Source organism: Sinohyriopsis cumingii, chromosome 3, assembly GCF_028554795.1.
Source record: "Sinohyriopsis cumingii isolate HCF-2022 chromosome 3, ASM2855479v2, whole genome shotgun sequence".
In the NCBI taxonomy this organism is placed as follows: Eukaryota; Metazoa; Mollusca; class Bivalvia; order Unionida; family Unionidae; genus Sinohyriopsis; species Sinohyriopsis cumingii.
Genome location: NC_142963.1, coordinates 112,631,235 through 112,648,285, shown reverse-complemented (window position 1 = coordinate 112,648,285; position 17,051 = coordinate 112,631,235). Strand labels below are relative to the sequence as shown.

The window sequence follows — 17,051 nt, the reverse complement described above, 5'->3', positions numbered from 1 at the left end:
TAGGCAGGTCCACTAAATCAAAAAGATGCTTGAGTTTATCACTCAAACCATGCAGCAAACTTCTGATGGACATAGATTACCATGTATTTTAACAGTTCTGGGTGAGAAGATTGTGAAGAATGGTATAGACTCATCTGCCACTGGCAGATCTGGGTCAATGCAGTTTGTTAGAAGTATCACTAGAACAAACAACATAGATCCTGATCTGCTGGCAAATTATCAGATCAGGGCCTATGTCGTTTGCAGTTGGACTCGACTGATGAGTGGTTATATAAGGTTGTTTATTTTTCTTTATGTTTAGAAAAAAGTAACTAATCCTTGTGATACGTAGACAAAAGAATCTGTTGATCCTTGAGATTTTAGAAAGAGTTAAGCTTTATCCTGAGTATGAGAACTTGTATCATGCTGTTCACCTTTGATAGAGTACTCTTGCTGCCATTATGCCCTGCCTCAGGTAGACTGTGTCCAGGTAAATCTCCTTGGCAGGCAGGCAGACCTCACGACAGTTACTGCTGCTGGCCCTCTGATGCAACAAAACAAAGCACAAATATAATTTACAGTTGCAATCAATAATGAAAACTGAACCAGGAAAATGTTTTTCCCTGTAAAGATTTTACAACCTTGCTATCATCAGAGAAACACCCAATTTTATTAAGCATGTTCAATTTTGGCTAATCCAATTCATACCTACCATATCACATGAAAAACATGATAATTATTCCCCCACCCCCAACACCTCCCTCATCACCATCCACTAAACATGATTGGCATTGTCCCAAATTTCACTTTCGCTAAAGTGCGTAGATGACAAAATTAACTCTTTTTAAAACTATCTGATTAGGGATTTAGGGACAAAAGGGAGGTCACTACTAACATTAGAGATGTGAAGATATTACAAACAGTGAAGAGGATTTCCTCTCTATTTCTACAACACAAACTACTTATTCTCAAATATAAATGAGAGGTTCACTTCTGAGAAAATATTTAAGCAAATGTAGGAAACACTAAAGTGTTCTAAAATTGCTTATGTTTTGAATACAAGCCTTCAGAAACAGCGACCAATTGCCAGATTTTGAAAATTAAAATTCTCACAAAAAGAAGTTCATCAAATGTTTAACTAATTTCCCCAAGCTGTTCATTGTCCCATACCTCTAGTAGTTGTGTGATGTTCTGAGAATCTGTACTCATTCCATTCTCTATGACCATCTCCCACAGAGGCCATGTTTCCTGCAAAAGATAAAGTATAAAATTACATGCATTCCCTGAAAAGTAATCATTTGTTTCTTATTCAATACCCACCCCCCAATAAATAAGCACAAGGCAGGGTATTTTACAGGCAATAATGAACACCACTGCCATGGCAAACCAGAATGTAATCAGTGGTTACATATTTCACCTCCCTGCCATGGCAAACCATAATGAAACCAGTGGTTATATATTTCACCTCCATGCCATGGCAAACCATAATGAAACCAGTGGTTACATATTTCACCTCCCTGCCATGGCAAACCATAATGAAATCAGTGGTTACATATTTCACCTCCCTGCCATGGCAAACCATAATGAAACCAGTTACAAAGTTCACCTCTAGCAAGCTTTTCATCATCTTCAGTAGCCACTGTAAATATTATTTTGCAGAAAATAAATTCACACTAAACTGATCTTGACATTTTGGCTTTCGGGTGTCCATCCAACAATTTACTAGCCTCGGGCTGATGGGCAAGCATTAATGTCAGATCATACTGAGTGCTGTATGAATTTTTAGCCATTTGTTTATCATACCCACCTTTCTAAATACAACATTATCATTGTCAGTGTTTGTGGCAACGATGCTAGTAACAAAGTTCATATTGACCAGATTGAAAACAATTTTATTGACATCCAAAACAACTGATACTTGGATAATTATAACTCCTTAGCCTTTCCATGCAGCGTATGCCCAAGAATTCACACAGACATTCATGAGTTGAATGCCCTAATTGAACAAGTCAGCAGTGGAATTACAAATTGACAGACTTTGAGCAAGCATTTGTGACAAAGTCGGGATTAAATCTGGAGTACCCAAATGGCAAAAAAACAATCCATTTGAATAAAGGTTTATCACACTCTGTCCATTCAATAAATGAGACTTTCCCTGATACCTCAGGACAATTCTGACTCCTCTAAAAGGCAAAGAAACCAAGATTATAAATATGATTGGGACCATGCAAACTGCCTTAACCATTGTTAGAAGACTGCTCCAGTGGCCCAAGTGATTAGAGCTTCTGCCCTAGATGTGGGAGGTCGTGGATTCAAATTGTGGCCAAATCATACCAAAGACCTATAAAAATGGTACTAGCAGCTGCCTCTCCTGGCTCTCAGCATTAAGAGGTTAGTGTTAGGACTGGTTGGCCTGGTGTCACGATAATGTGACTGGGTGGGACATGATGCCGAACGTCTGTGGTATGACTAAAATTGTTATAGCTAAATTAAAAATCTAAATCTCACACACACCATTTTGAAATTGGGAAGATGTTTAAGCTGTTTTGAATGAGGCCATAATGTGAAATCATGCCAGCCTACTACTAGCAAAATCCAATGTCATGGCTTGTCTACAATAGGGACATTCTCATGGGTCAGTGGTTCTTTCAGGGGTTTTCCCGGATTCTTCCTCCACCATTAATACTGGCTGCCATATATAGCCTATCATGAGCTGAACAATGGCGTTAAACCCCACAACAACAACAACAACAAAAGGGACATGAGGCAACACAATGTGAAATGTTCCAGTAAACTATGGAGCATTATAGGAAGAAGTCAATGAGGATGGGACCATAAGTTTAAAACTCAAACACAATTTTCCAGAAACTTCCAAACATGCTTTAAGATCTACTAGGTGTGATTCTCCCTGTGACAGAAGAAAATAAGGTACAGATATCCCACTGAGTGATGATGCCCATGGAATTACCCTCTGTGATGACAGAAAACATGCTACAGATATCACAAAGAGTGAAGTGATTATGCCTGTCACATTTGCCTGCCCGCGATTACATAAGTCAGGAACAAAGGAATGGATTAGCGCCATGTGTATGTAGACCCTGCATCTATTGTAGCGATTCGTGTTGTACAAGAGCCCACATCATTAGGTGTCAAAGCTAACATGTAGACGTTTGAAGCTTTGTTCTAAGAACAAAGGACCCTCGATGCTGTTGTAAATCTCCCCGCTTTGACAGATGGCCTGAGGCTCGTCTGTTAAGCTGAACCGACTGGGGTAGAATTGATATCTAATTGGAACTGAGGAAGGGTGGGGCCATCAATTCGAACCAGAATTTAACAGTCATTTGGGCTGGGAATGAATTAGTCATTGTGAAGGATCATGCTGACAAGTTGTAGCAATAACTCCGAGGAAGCCACTCGTGAATTGGCAGGAAAAGAAACCTTGGTACATTCAAGGACAGAAAGCTTCATAAAGGTCAGTGAGTTATTTGCTCGATTGTTGCAGAATGTTACGGCATTGTAATTGCAATTATGTGCAGTATGTATATTTACTTACTAGAATTGTTAGTACATAGAATTACCTCTGTATTTTTAATTTACATGCGTACTTGAGAAATGAGCTATGATTATGTAGATTGCTAGCTTGTAGTCTGAATTAATATTGTAATTCACTATCTGGTTACTTCGTGGTAAACTAGTGTATTTATTTATGTGATATTCTAGATTTTGCAATTGTTGAATTAAATTGTAACTTTGGAAATGGTTGCAGTGTGTAAATTTAAATAATATGGATATTTGAATATTTGTGTACACTTGTGGGAGTGTAATGTACAGAAATGCGTCTGAGTGTTGTGATATTGTTCAGAATATTGAGATTAAGAATATATCGATGTGACGCAATTTAGTGATGTCTGTATGATAAGTAGGATACCACTCTTTATTGCAACGCTGTTCCTATAAGAACGTGTGTGGCTTTCAATGTGCACGAATGCGTGACTGAAGATGTAGATAGTTTCTATATGATGATAGATTGTTGATTTAGTGTGAGGGAGATGGCTAACGAAACATGCTAACGTCCTTGTGTTTTTCGCAGGAAGCTTTTGGGGACAGAACTACCGGGTAGTCAAGTCCCGAGTCTCAGAGAGACAGGATAGAACAAGGCAGTAGGCAGAGAACAAGCCTAATTGCTAGAGAAAGAGAGAGAGAGAAGGGGGAGGAGAAAAGGAGACAAAAGGGGAAGAGGATAGGAAGAATTGCAGTACGGAGAATGCCAGAAGGAGGAAAGGAATTAGCAGAGTAGAGCACAGATGAGTAGAACCCAAGTACAGGGGAAAGCCATCTCACACTATAATCACGTGATGAAATAGGTTATTACATAGTCGAAAGGAAGAAGATTGGTTGAGAAATTAATATCGTTTAAATTGTATTAAATTGTTATTCTTATGAATTTCACCTTTGTGTTCTTAATAATTTAATTGTCGGTATTGCTGACTGGGGGCTCGGAGCTGTATCTCTCTCTATCACTAATTTCACTTCCTACAAAAATGAGCCAGGGTGGGAATTCCATAGTAATTCAAATAAATATTGGGAGCACCCCACCCCCAACTCATAACAGATCGTTCGTAGAACGCCACAGTGGGGGCTCGTCTGGGATATGAATTAGACAAAAATATTATCTTTACGACCTAAAGTTTTATTTGTTAGGAAGTATTAGTGAACAGTGTGAGATAGTTGTGAGATATTTTCCATCCTGTGTATTTTGAATGTTTATGATTTTTCATCTTGTGTATGTTATATTTTGATATTTGCATGCTTGGTAGATTTTTGATTACTTGCAGTAATTTTGAAGCAAATATCAAGCAAATTATCTTACCAGAGCGAAGTTTGTGGTGTTAACAGGTAAATATTTGGTTAGAAACATGTAACATCTGTCAGTTGTTAGTGAGTCAAGACAAGGTATCACTTACTGTTAGTATATTATAAAACGGCTACAGAAAGACCGATGATTAAGGAATACCGTGCCATAGGCTCGGAAGATCTCGGGTATGAGGGAGATCGCCTGGCAGCGTTTATAGAGGAAAGAATTAAGGAATGGAAGGCAGAAAAAGCAGTGGACAGCTGGAGCTGGCCAAGATAGCAGCAGACAGAGAAACACAGAAAGAGCTGGCCAAGATAGCAGCGGACAGAGAAACACAGAAAGAGCTAGAGCTGGCCAGACTGGCTCACACTCTCGAAATGAAGAAGGTAAAGTTAGCGGCTAGGGACACCAATAGGGATGAACCCAGTACGATTCCTGGAGGGAGGGATGACCATTTATCGATCACCGAATGGTAAAGATAAGTATGCCTCGGTTCAATGACAAAGAAGAGTCCATTGACGATTTCCTCATGCAATTTGAGAAACTCATGGGCACTCATAAAATTCCCTCGCAGCATTGAGCGATTAACGTCTCAGCCATTTTGCAAGGTGCAGCTCAAGAAGTTTACCAAAGCTTAGCTGCAGATGATGCTGATGACTACGATGCGCTCAAGAAGGCCCTTCTTTGCCATTATCGGCTGACCGCTGAAACGTACAGTAAACTTTTTCGGGATTCGACGAAAAAGACAACGGAAACCCACTATCAACTCCACACCCATGTTTGAGGGTTATTTGAGAAGTGGATGAAGATGGCCGATGTCGAACGATCATACGACGGGTTACACGAGGTCATACTTAAGGAGCATGTCCTGAGTACTTACTGTCGCGAGTTGACAGTCTTCCTAGCAGAGAGAGAACACCAGACTCTCAAAGAGATCTCCAGCATGGCGGAGAGATACGAGCAGGCTCACTTGAAGAGTGTAGATTTTCTTTGGTGCGGACCGACCCCGACCCACTGAGTCGCACCGGGTGGGTGAGGGAGAGCTGGCGACAGGAAGGTCAGAGGGGGATCCACAGGCAAGGATGCTACCCATAGACCAGGACAGGCCTCACCCACGAGACCGGGCCTTGCAGGTTGGCGAGGGCCGCCGATGTGTTACAACTGCAAACGCCCAGGGCATTTTGCCAGGGACTGTCCCAAGGGCAGGCAGACCCAGGTGAATGCCGCAGCTAGAAAGGAGTGCGAGCTAGAGGCAAGCTGTAAACCAGCAAACTTTACATTTGCTACAGTTAACCGAGAAGGTGCCACCATCTTGTATGACACTGGGTGTAGCGTTCCAGCCCTTGCCGACAAGAAATACGTGAAGCCTGAGGATTACACAGGGAAGGTAACTGAAGTACAGTAAGCGAACAGCGCGTGTGACTCATTGCCAGTGGCTGTCATCGACCTCGATTCACTGTACGTGAAGGGGAAAATTGAAGCTGTGTGCTTGGCTGGATTATCACATGACATCATACTGGGATGTCGTTATGTGTTGCCACAACCGAACCCCGAAACCTGCACACCGATGCCGGTGAGTGCTGTGGAAACCAGGTCCAAGAGTCGACAGATGAAAGCGATGCCGACAGAAGTTACGTCGACACCGGTCAGTAATGTTCTTCCGGCCAAATTGAGGAAACTGCAGCAGGAGGATGCAACTCTGGCGCAGTTGTACAAATATGCTGCAGAAGGAATGGAGAAAGAAACTCCAAATGGCACGGTGAAGTTTGCGTACAAGAAGGGGATCTTGTATCGCCACACCAGGAAAGGCAGCGAACACTTTAAGCAAGTCGTCGTGCCGAAAGAGAAGCGAGGCGAAGTGTTAAAACTTGCGCACGAAAGTCTCATGGGAATTGCTAAGATGCGTGACCGTCTTATCAAAGAATTCTACTGGCCAGGGGTCCAGGGAGATGTCAAGCAGTTCTGTCTCTCCTGTGACAAGTGTCAGAGAATGGCTCTGAAAACGGATCATCGACCCGTCCCCTTGGGGAGTACCCCCCTTATCAATGAACCATTTCGATGCGTCGTGATGGACTTAATCGGACCGATAAAACCCGTGTCGTCACACAGAAATCGGTATATTCTAATGGTCGTAGATTACGCTACACGCTATCCAGAGGCCATCGCATTGCATAATATTGATTTGGAAACCGTCGTGGAAGTGCTGTTTGGGATTTGGTCAAGAGTCGGAGTGCCCGACGAGATCCTGACCGATCAAGGGACACAATTCATGAGTCGCGTGATGGCAGAGGTAAACCGACTGATGCCGATTAAACACCTTACAACTACACCTTATCACCCCAAATGTAACGGACTGGTCGAACGGTTTAACGGGACATTGAAGAACACGCTCAAGAAGCTGTGCGAAGGCCGCCCCAAAGATTGGGATAGGTACATTCCTGCAATGCTTTTCGCATATCGGGAAGTACCACAAGCGAGTTTAGGGTTTTCTCCCTTTGAACTCTTATATGGGAGGACCATACCTGGTCCAATCGACAGCTGTGGACGGACGATCACACTGTCGAAGACGTACGCACTACCTATCAGTACGTCATGGACCTGAGAAACAAACTGGAGGAAATTTGTTCCCTCGTACAGGAGAACCTCAAGCGAGCTAAGGCGCATCAGGCGAAGAATTATAACAAGCGCACAAAACCACGCCAGTATGAGGTAGGGGACAAGGTGTTGTTACTGTTGCCTCAAGAACACAACAAGCTGCAAGTTTCTTGGAGAGGTCCATACGTCGTAACCAGGAAGGTCGGAGGTCAAACCTATCTGATACGACTACCGACTAAGGAGAAGCTATACCATACCAATCTCCTTAAGCGATACCGGGAAAGGGAGGCCGTCAGTGATTTTGTTGTCGCCACGATCGTCACCGAGGACGCCGAAGGCAACCCGGAAGGGGCAAATACTGTTCTGAGCTGTCTGTTAACGAGGACTGAGACCCCACGGACGTGGAGTGTGACCCCATGTTGACCACGGTACAGCGGGAAGAGATAGAGACGTTGCTGGCAGGGTATTCCAATGTGCTTACAGAAATACCCGGGAGAACGTCACTCGTTGAGTTCGGGTTAAAGCTGGTCAAAATTCAAATAAATATTGGGTGCACCCCACCCCCAACTCATAACAGAGTGTTCGCAGAACGCCACAATGCCCATGGAATTACCGTCTGTGATGACAGAAAACATGCTACATATATCCCAATGAGTGAAGTGATTATGCCCATGGAATTACCCTCTGTGATGACAGAAAACATGCTACAGATATCCCAGTGAGTGAAGTGATTATGCCCATGGAATTAACCTCTGTGATGACAGAAAACATGCTACATATATCCCAATGAGTGAAGTGATTATGCCCATGGAATTACCCTGTGTGATGACAGAAAACATGCTACATATATCCCAGTGAGTGAAGTGATTATGCCCATGGAATTACCGTCTGTGATGACAGAAAACATGCTACATATATCCCAGTGAGTGAAGTGATTATGCCCATGGAATTACCCTGTGTGATGACAGAAAACATGCTACAGATATCCCAATGAGTGAAGTGATTATGCCCATGGAATTACATCTGGTGCAATTCAATTGCCTCCATCAATCAGTGTCCACAATGTGTTAACTGTTACCAAGATAACTGTTAAAAGTGCCAATGTTTCAAAACTCATTATAAAATCTTATGGTAAAACAGTTATTTAAGTGACTGTAATGAAGATTTTTGTGAGAAACATCATGGTGCATCTACTGATAATCAGACATTCCATGTCATTCATCTCAGGATCATTCAAACTTAGAACTATGGTCTCTGGCAGGAAAAAAGAAAAAAGTATCAAAATTTACCATTTGAACATGTTATCTTTTTCCAAAACTAAACGAAATAAAATTATTTCCTTCAGGAAATAATTCAGTAATTGATATTTCTGCATTCAGCAAAATATTCTTAAAAGAGGTTGTTCATACCTAAAATTGCTAACTACAGTTGTTGAAGAAAAAATGGGCTTTTTGAAAAGGATGGTGGACTTCCCATTTACATTCAGGACATCTTTATTTTTAAATGATGATCTTAAAGACAATGGCATGGAAATAATTTTGGCTAGAAATCAGATATAAAAAGTGTTTGTATTAGGTTGTGTACATAGACCACTAAACGCCGACAATGCTTGGTATACTATATTTCAAAATAAGCTTGAAACTTGGTACATAGAAAACAAAGAATTTAGTTTAGTAGGTGACTTAAATGACAATCTGCTTTATGACATGAATCAAAGCAGGATTAAAACCATGAATTTCCTGAATTATCAACAGTGAGTTCATGTACCCACTAGAGTAAAAGTGGTAACTGAAACACTAACTGATGACAGTTATACATGTACTAACAATACTAACAATATTATAGAAATTGCGATTCCCAAATTATAATGATGTGATCTTTATCCTCTATGCTGAACAGGAAAATTAAGTAAAAAAGCAAACCATATCATCATAAATATATCAAGTATCAAATAATGAAAAGATTCAAGGAACAACTATTCCTTATGGAAATGAAGGATATCCTTTGGTCAATAACTGAATCTTCTGATGACCCATCAAATGATCCTGAATCTTTGAGCACTCCTGCTCCTTTTAATTTAAAGAGTGTCAAGCAACAAAATCAACCAAACTGGATTACACATGATATACTGAATGCTATTAAGACATGGGATAGATTTCATAGATTAAAAGATACTGACAATTACAGATTATGGAGAAACAGAGTTAAGTCAATGATTCAAAAGTCAAGGGAAACTTACTATTCCACTGAAATATGATAGTATTCATAAAAGAACCCTAGAAAACTCTGGAAACCTTTTTATGACATGAAGGGCAAATCTGCCAATAACCTGCCATTTAGATGTACGAGTGATGATGATGGTAACATTCAGCAAGAACCTCTTGAAACTGCAAATGCACTCAATGATTATTTTGTGAACATAAACAAAAAACTTGTGGATCTCACAGATCATAAAAGATTCTCCAGAAATGAATTAAATGAGCATATTTCCTAAAAACATTGCAAAGAAGAGTGCTTCAGAATATCTAGAATAAGTCTTGAACTGAATTAGATAAATTTGATGTCAGAACAGCTACAGTTCATGATGATGCAAAATTCCTAAAGCTCTCAAGTAATTGCAGCATGCACCCTCACGTGTGTATATCATCAACCTACAGGTATTTTATTCCAAACAGTCTAAATTAACTGGCAAAAGTAAGTCCAATACACCTGAAGGGAGATCTTTCTGATATGCATAAACTGAGACCAATATCAGTTTCATTACTTTCGAAAATATTAGAGACATGTTTGTAATGAAGTTGGAAACTACCTGGTATCTTTTAATTTGCTACATTCATGACAATCAGGATTTTGTGAAGGGCATTCATGCCAGACTATAGACTATGCTAACTAGAATATTGGATGACTGGTTAACAGCAATAGATCAAGGTAAACTGGCAGGTACAGTGTTTCTTGATTGTACAAAGGTTTTAAACCTTTCCAATCACAACATCCTGCTGAAGTACAGTATATATAAGGTTAACCATGAAAGTTTAACTTGGTTTCAATCCCATCTTGAAGGCAGACAAGAAGTTTCTATAAACTTTCAGGTAAGTAATTTAGAAGTCAGGTGTTCGACAAGAATGAGATCTTGGCTCATTACTCTTTTTGCTGTTCATCAATGATTTACTGCATTACATTGAGCCATCCACCACCAACACATGATGCAACATTATATAACAGTGGATCAACTGCAACAAGTATTGCACTAAATTAAATCGGGATTTTGATAAATAACTGGTGTGAGCACAATAGTATGAAGATAAATGCCACCAAGTCCAATGCCATGATCATAGGTGATTGAGCCAATTCCAAAGCGTGGATTATAGAAACATCTGAAGTTCAGCCAAGTCAAAAGCCATGAACACGGGTAGGCAAGCCAAGTCAAAAGACATGAACACGGGTAGTTAAGCCAAGTCAAAAGCCATGATCACAGGTAGTCAGGCCAAGTCAAAAGCCATGATCATGGGTAGTCAAGCCAAGTCAAAAGCCATGATCACAGGTAGTCAAGCCAAGTCAAAAGCCATGATCACAGGTAGTCAAGCCAAGTCAAAAGCCATGAACACAGGTAGTCAAGCCAAGTCAAAAGCCATGATCACAGGTAGTCAAGCCAAGTCAAAAGCCATGATCATGAGTAGTCAAGCCAAGTCAAAAGACATTATCATATGTGGTTGAGTCAAAATAAAAGCTGTGAAAGATGACTTCAATGTAATAAAGTCAAGTCAAAAGCCATGATCATAGGTAGTTGAGCCAAGTAAAAGCTGTGAAAGCTGACATCAACTTAATGCTAAAAGGATATAGAACAGTCTGAATATGAAAAACAACATGGCATCATGATAGAAAATAACTTATACTGGAAGATGCAAGTTCATAAAGACTCATTAAAAAAGTATACTCACTGCTTTGAACAGAATAAAATTTTATATTCCTCAAGAACAGAGAAAGAGATTTGACAATACACATGTAATGCCATATATGGAATACTGCGGTTCTGTCTGAGGTAAGTGATACAGAAAATCAAGAAAGAAAAAAAAAGTAAGAATTATTTTTGATTTTGACATACCATTGTCAAATCTATTTAAAACCTTCCATTTCAGCAGAGAACTCAGTTTCAGAAGGGTTAGAAGGGTTTACTAGTCTATAAATCCCTACAATGGATGGCTCATGATTACGTTAAAAGTAATTTTAAACTTGTCAAAATGTACATATGTATGGAACAAAATCCATCTCAAACAACAATTTACCATCAAAGCCAAATTCAGTTTTATAAGAAGAATTTTGCTGTTTCTGAAGCCAAACTATGGAATTCCATTTCACCCTATACAAGGTCAACTGGCTCATCCCAGTCTTTTAACAAGCTTCTTAGTTAACATCTGAAGAAATAAGCATTTGTATGATTGTGATTCTGTTCTAGTCTTCTTTTAAACAATGTTATTTCATGTTCTCATTTGTAATGTCATACACAGATTAACTACTAATCTTTATGACTCCTGTTTATACTCATCCTTAAAGCTTTGTACATATTTTAGAGTTGCAGTAGATCAATTTTCTAGTTTTTAATATTAGTTCTGTCTAAAGACACAACCTGTAAAAACTGTACAACATACATATATAACTGCAGAAGGCCTCATTTGGCCAAACAAGATTCTTCTTTAAATAAAGTCATTATTATTATTATTATTATTATTATTATTATTATTATTATTATTATTAAACTTAATACATCTACAGTAATCAAACATTAAATAAACAGTATACTGAAGTAATATTTCCTATCTCTACATCCTGGCTCAAACATCAGCTCTGACTCACAACCAATGAGTTTAAATCCTGTCAAAGCCAGTCTTGGTTGGCTGTCTTAAAATGTCTCTCAAAGCTCCCATTGCCTCAGCACCAATCATCCATAACAGTCTGAATATTACCAGCTACACAAAATGTGCTCCTGCTGGCAAAAAGATTTGTGTTTCTGAGTATACACCTTGACTTTTGAACTCTGCATCAAACTTATTTCATGAAAGGAATTAATCCGTTTGTCATGATGGTTCACTTTTGTAAAGAAATGCTCAACAGATTTATACTTAGCATGCATGAATCAGATCTTTGCATGCTATGTGGCAACATTAAACTTAATAACTAGTAAGGATAATAAGAAGTATATCCTGCAGTTTTCCACTTTGTATGCCACCATTGCTGATCAGCAAAAAACTGATCCAGAACAGATTTCCATGTTTAATAATTTCCCCTTTGTACTGCCATAACTGCCTACTGGTATTTGCCATCCCTAAATTTACTGTCAGTACTCGCTTATAAGTCGAATCAAACTGCAAACCCCCCCCCCCCCAAAGATCCTGAGCTGCCATAATTTGCCTGCAGACCAGGGTCCTATGTTGTTTGTTCTATTGATTACTCCTAACAAAATGCACAGACCCAGATCTGACAACACATTATGGAACAGCAGATCTAGGTCTTTGCAGTTGGACTCATATTATAAGTGAGTGTATATGGTAGACAAATTGTCCAACATTGATCACTCCTCTCTTATGGCCAATTGATTGTGTATGTCATGTACTAACTTGTTGTGCTCTGTGTATTCAAAACAGCTTTGGCATCCACCAGGGTGTTGCCCATTAATATTTGGAAACATGAAGCTTCTGTGAAAACTGAACAGGGTCATAGCCTGCACAGCCAGCCTACAAGCAAGCCTTGCTACATAATGTGACCTTGATCCCAAGTTCAGAAGGTTAAGGAAGAATGTGTGGAATGAATCACAATAAAACTTAAACCAAAACAGTGACACTAATTTTGACAATCATTCTTTTGACCCCAAATAAATAGTGGCAATTGAGCATGCCATAGAATTAATTTTTTTTAGCTTTATTATCAATCAAAATAAGTAGGATGAGAATCTGTCAAGAAGTTGAAGAAATATATGGTAAGCATATAACAAAGATCTTGATTTTCTATCAGTAAGACGTTCCCATGGTAAAAGAGGTGTGTGTGTGTGTGATTTGGATTTTTTACGTAGCTTTAACAATTTTTCAGTCATACTGCTACAATATCTGCAGTGTGGCAGTTAATAGTGATGTCCAGCACTGGGGCATCATGCCGCAGACATGTAGTATGATGTCCCACCCAGTCACATTATCCTGACACCAGGTAGACCAGTCATAACACTAAATTCTTAATGCTGAGCGCCAAGCAAGGCAGCTGTTAGTACCATTTTTGTAAGTCTCTGGTATGACTCAGCTGGGGATCGAACCCATGACCTCCCGCATCTGAGGCGGATGCTCTAAACACTAGGCCACCAGAGTGGTATAGATAAAAGAGGTAAAGAAGCCACTTCTGAAAATACCAAGTTTTTAACCCACCTGAAAAAATTATGTTATTCACTTGAAGCAAGCAAATATCCTCTCTATAATAAATCTAAAGCCTGGATTTAATAGAAATCAGGCTGTATGAGGCCCATTGTAATGCTAGCAGTAATATGTGGAGCTGTCATTAAGGCCAAAAAAGGCTCAGAGGTTGTGGGGGTGGGGTGCCCAAGGGAATTAATTTAGAAATTGTCTAGCAGAGGAAACAAGGCTTATCTATCAGGCGAGTTAATCTGCTTTCTTTCAGGGTAATTGGATTATAAAGTCTGGTTTGCAAAACTTGAAAGTGTTTAATTCTGAAATTATTCTGAAAACAATCATCCATAAAGAGAATCACATATGCCTCAAACGATGTGTTCTTTAATTGAAGAAACAACATTCTGCAAATGCAATCTAAATAAACTAGAAAACATTTAAACCTGTAATGAAATCAATTGAAATTGCAGCAACTGGACAAAAATACCCTTTTCCAATCATCAGATAATGAAGAAACCTTATGCCTGCTCTTTTGTGATTACAATAATTAAATCCCTGGGGAACTGGGCAGGCAGTTCAAAATACATTTCCTATTTTAGTCAGCCTATTTGCCTGCTCCTAAATTGGTCCATTCATTCAATCTGTGACATCACTGAAAATTAACTCTATCTCCTGATTACTCAAACCAGGATATATTGACTACATTTCCTTTGATACTATTTTAAGTCTGTAGTTACTGGTAGAACCTCTGACTCCAAAACTTCCTGGCCTTTGAATTACTGATATTAGGGAAGTGATTTTGAATACACTGACTTGTAATGTTCACTGTATTCCACATGAGGATTCACAGAATGTGGACAAACCAGTCATGATATGATAACATCTGTAATTTTAAACCATGGAATCGAATGGTATTGAATACCCAGTACTTCAAAAAAATGGTAGAATGATTAACTGAGGCAGAACGGAAAATTAAAGGTTAAAATAAAACAATTTGTGTGATCCTGAAGTGACGACAACAAAAGGAACATGGATTGCTTTATAGTCTGGTATCTGCCTAACTGCCAAATGCAGAGCAGTTGGCCAAGTAATTTTGGTCTGTAGTATTCTTTCTGCTTAAATTTCTTCCAATGCTCCTGACTGTATAATGTTTGTTATGAAAACAATGGTTTCAAGGTTTGTTTAGTTTCTTTGCAACTTCATCCCTATCTGACCGCACACCAGCAAGTTTGTTTAAATATTGTTCCCATACTGAAAGACTCAATGTCAGGATGCAGTGTGTGAAAGCTATTCAAATTCCCCTTCATCACTTAATGAGATCAATTGTGTGGAAATGCATCATCAAATCTATAAAGTGGTTATGTATGTTTCAATTTTTAGTATTTGATGGCGGACTGATGTTGCTTGTATAAACTTAAAAACCTTTCATGCCAAAATTTATTTTGTAAAATCTGTTAAGTGGTTTCCAGAATGCAGTTTAAAAAAAAGAAATTATCAATTTTTAGTAAAGGGAGCCATAATAGTTGAATAATGACTGTCAGACAATGGATGACTTACTGCCAGGTTAGCAAAAAAAAATGCAAATGAAATGCTCTTCTATTCCTTTCCAATGCTGTTTATAGAAAACATCTCTAATATTCCTGAGAAACTCCAACATGCCAAAATTGGTAACAAAAATATTTTCTTACATAACTGTTTTAACATGTACACAAGATATCTGTAAGTGTAATGCAAAAATATGTGTCGTGATTGTGACCTTGAACCTAAAACAGTAAAAAGTTTTGAAATACCACTGTTATGAGAGAACACCTGTCTTGAGAGATCAAATTTTCAATATATGGGTTTATTAACTATATATACAGTGTCATAAAAAAAACTACTGTACTGAGAGACTTTGATTTTTCTGGCAGAAAGGGTGACCTCATGAAACAGGTTCTACAGTATCATAGATAGAAAAGCACTTGCCTCAATGATAAGACATACCTATTTGTTATGTTCGGTTACTTTATTTTTTAAGGGGTGGGGAACAAAACTATTTAAAAGCATCAATGACAGTAATAAACCTGATACTGACTGGACCTTTTCAGGAAATGTAGCCATAAACAAATTTTCAGGATGGCCATCAAGGCAGCTTTTCTGGAATAAGGTCAGAACATTTTTAATACAAGAACCATTACACATTAAAAGACAGAAGCATTTTTTGTGTTTTTCCCAAAAATACTGGCATGTCCAACCATTCATAAACATTATCTATCATGATAATTTTCTGATATTGGGGATGGGTCACATAGGCGTCATTTTTACTCGGGGACTAACTACAAACAGCGTGAAGTTTTTCAGTGTAAACCCCTATGCTGATATGAAAAGTCTTCTCCTGGATATCATACAAAGTCTTCTGCTGAATATCATACAAAGTCTTCTGCTGAATATCATACAAAGTCTTTTGCTGAAAACTTCATGTTGTATCACTATTAGGAGTAGTGATAAAAAAAATTTTTTTTTTAAGATGGTTGCCACTGGATGTCTAAAGTGCACAATTTTCATTCAGGACTTACTAGACCATGAGATGAAAGTTCGTCTGTAAAGTATCATGGCAATTCTCCAAGAGAAGTATTAATAGCAAGCTACTGCTAAAGGATGATAGATGACAGACGACAAATGATCAATACCGAACAGACGATGGTTGAAAGATAAAAGATCATTCCAAAATGGTCTACTGGTCTATGACCAGACCAGCTAAAAAATTAAAATAAACATTCTTTTCTATCATAATAAAACAGTCATAATAAGTTAATAAGGAACAGTTTCAATGCTTTTATATTAATTATTTAAGATCATTGTTCTTACATTCTCCTCTAAAAAGTAATATCATTGTCCACCCCATGACTTCACATTTTAAATGGGTGAAAGTCACAGGCTTTGAGAAACCTTGGAAAGACAGCCAGCACTACACAGTTAAGCATCAATAATTACAGCAATAACCACTACAAGTGAGGCCTCACATGAGAAGCTTGTAGCAATAACCACTAAAAGTGAGACCTCACATGAAAAGCATGCAGCAATACCTACAAGTGAGGCCTCACATGAAAAGCATGCATCAATAACCACCACAAGTGAGGCCTCACACGAAAAGCATGCAGCAATAGCTACAAGTGAGGCCTCACATGAAAAGCATGCAGCAATAGCTACAAGTGAGGCCTCACATGAAAAGCATGCAGCAATAACTACTACAAGGC

At 38.8% G+C, this 17,051-nt stretch overlaps 1 protein-coding gene across 1 annotated transcript in view; it reads right to left on the bottom strand.

The window, feature by feature from the left end:
- LOC149803595 (U3 small nucleolar RNA-associated protein 6 homolog) overlaps window positions 1-17,051 on the bottom strand; it is a 254,661-nt gene that overhangs the window by 6,856 nt on the left and 230,754 nt on the right. The window contains exons 17-18 of the mRNA XM_089953343.1: window positions 1,150-1,227; window positions 414-523 (exon numbers count right to left, since the gene is read on the bottom strand). Of these exons, the coding sequence (XP_089809469.1) occupies window positions 414-523; window positions 1,150-1,227 (188 nt within the window). The remainder of the gene's footprint in view (window positions 1-413; window positions 524-1,149; window positions 1,228-17,051) is intronic.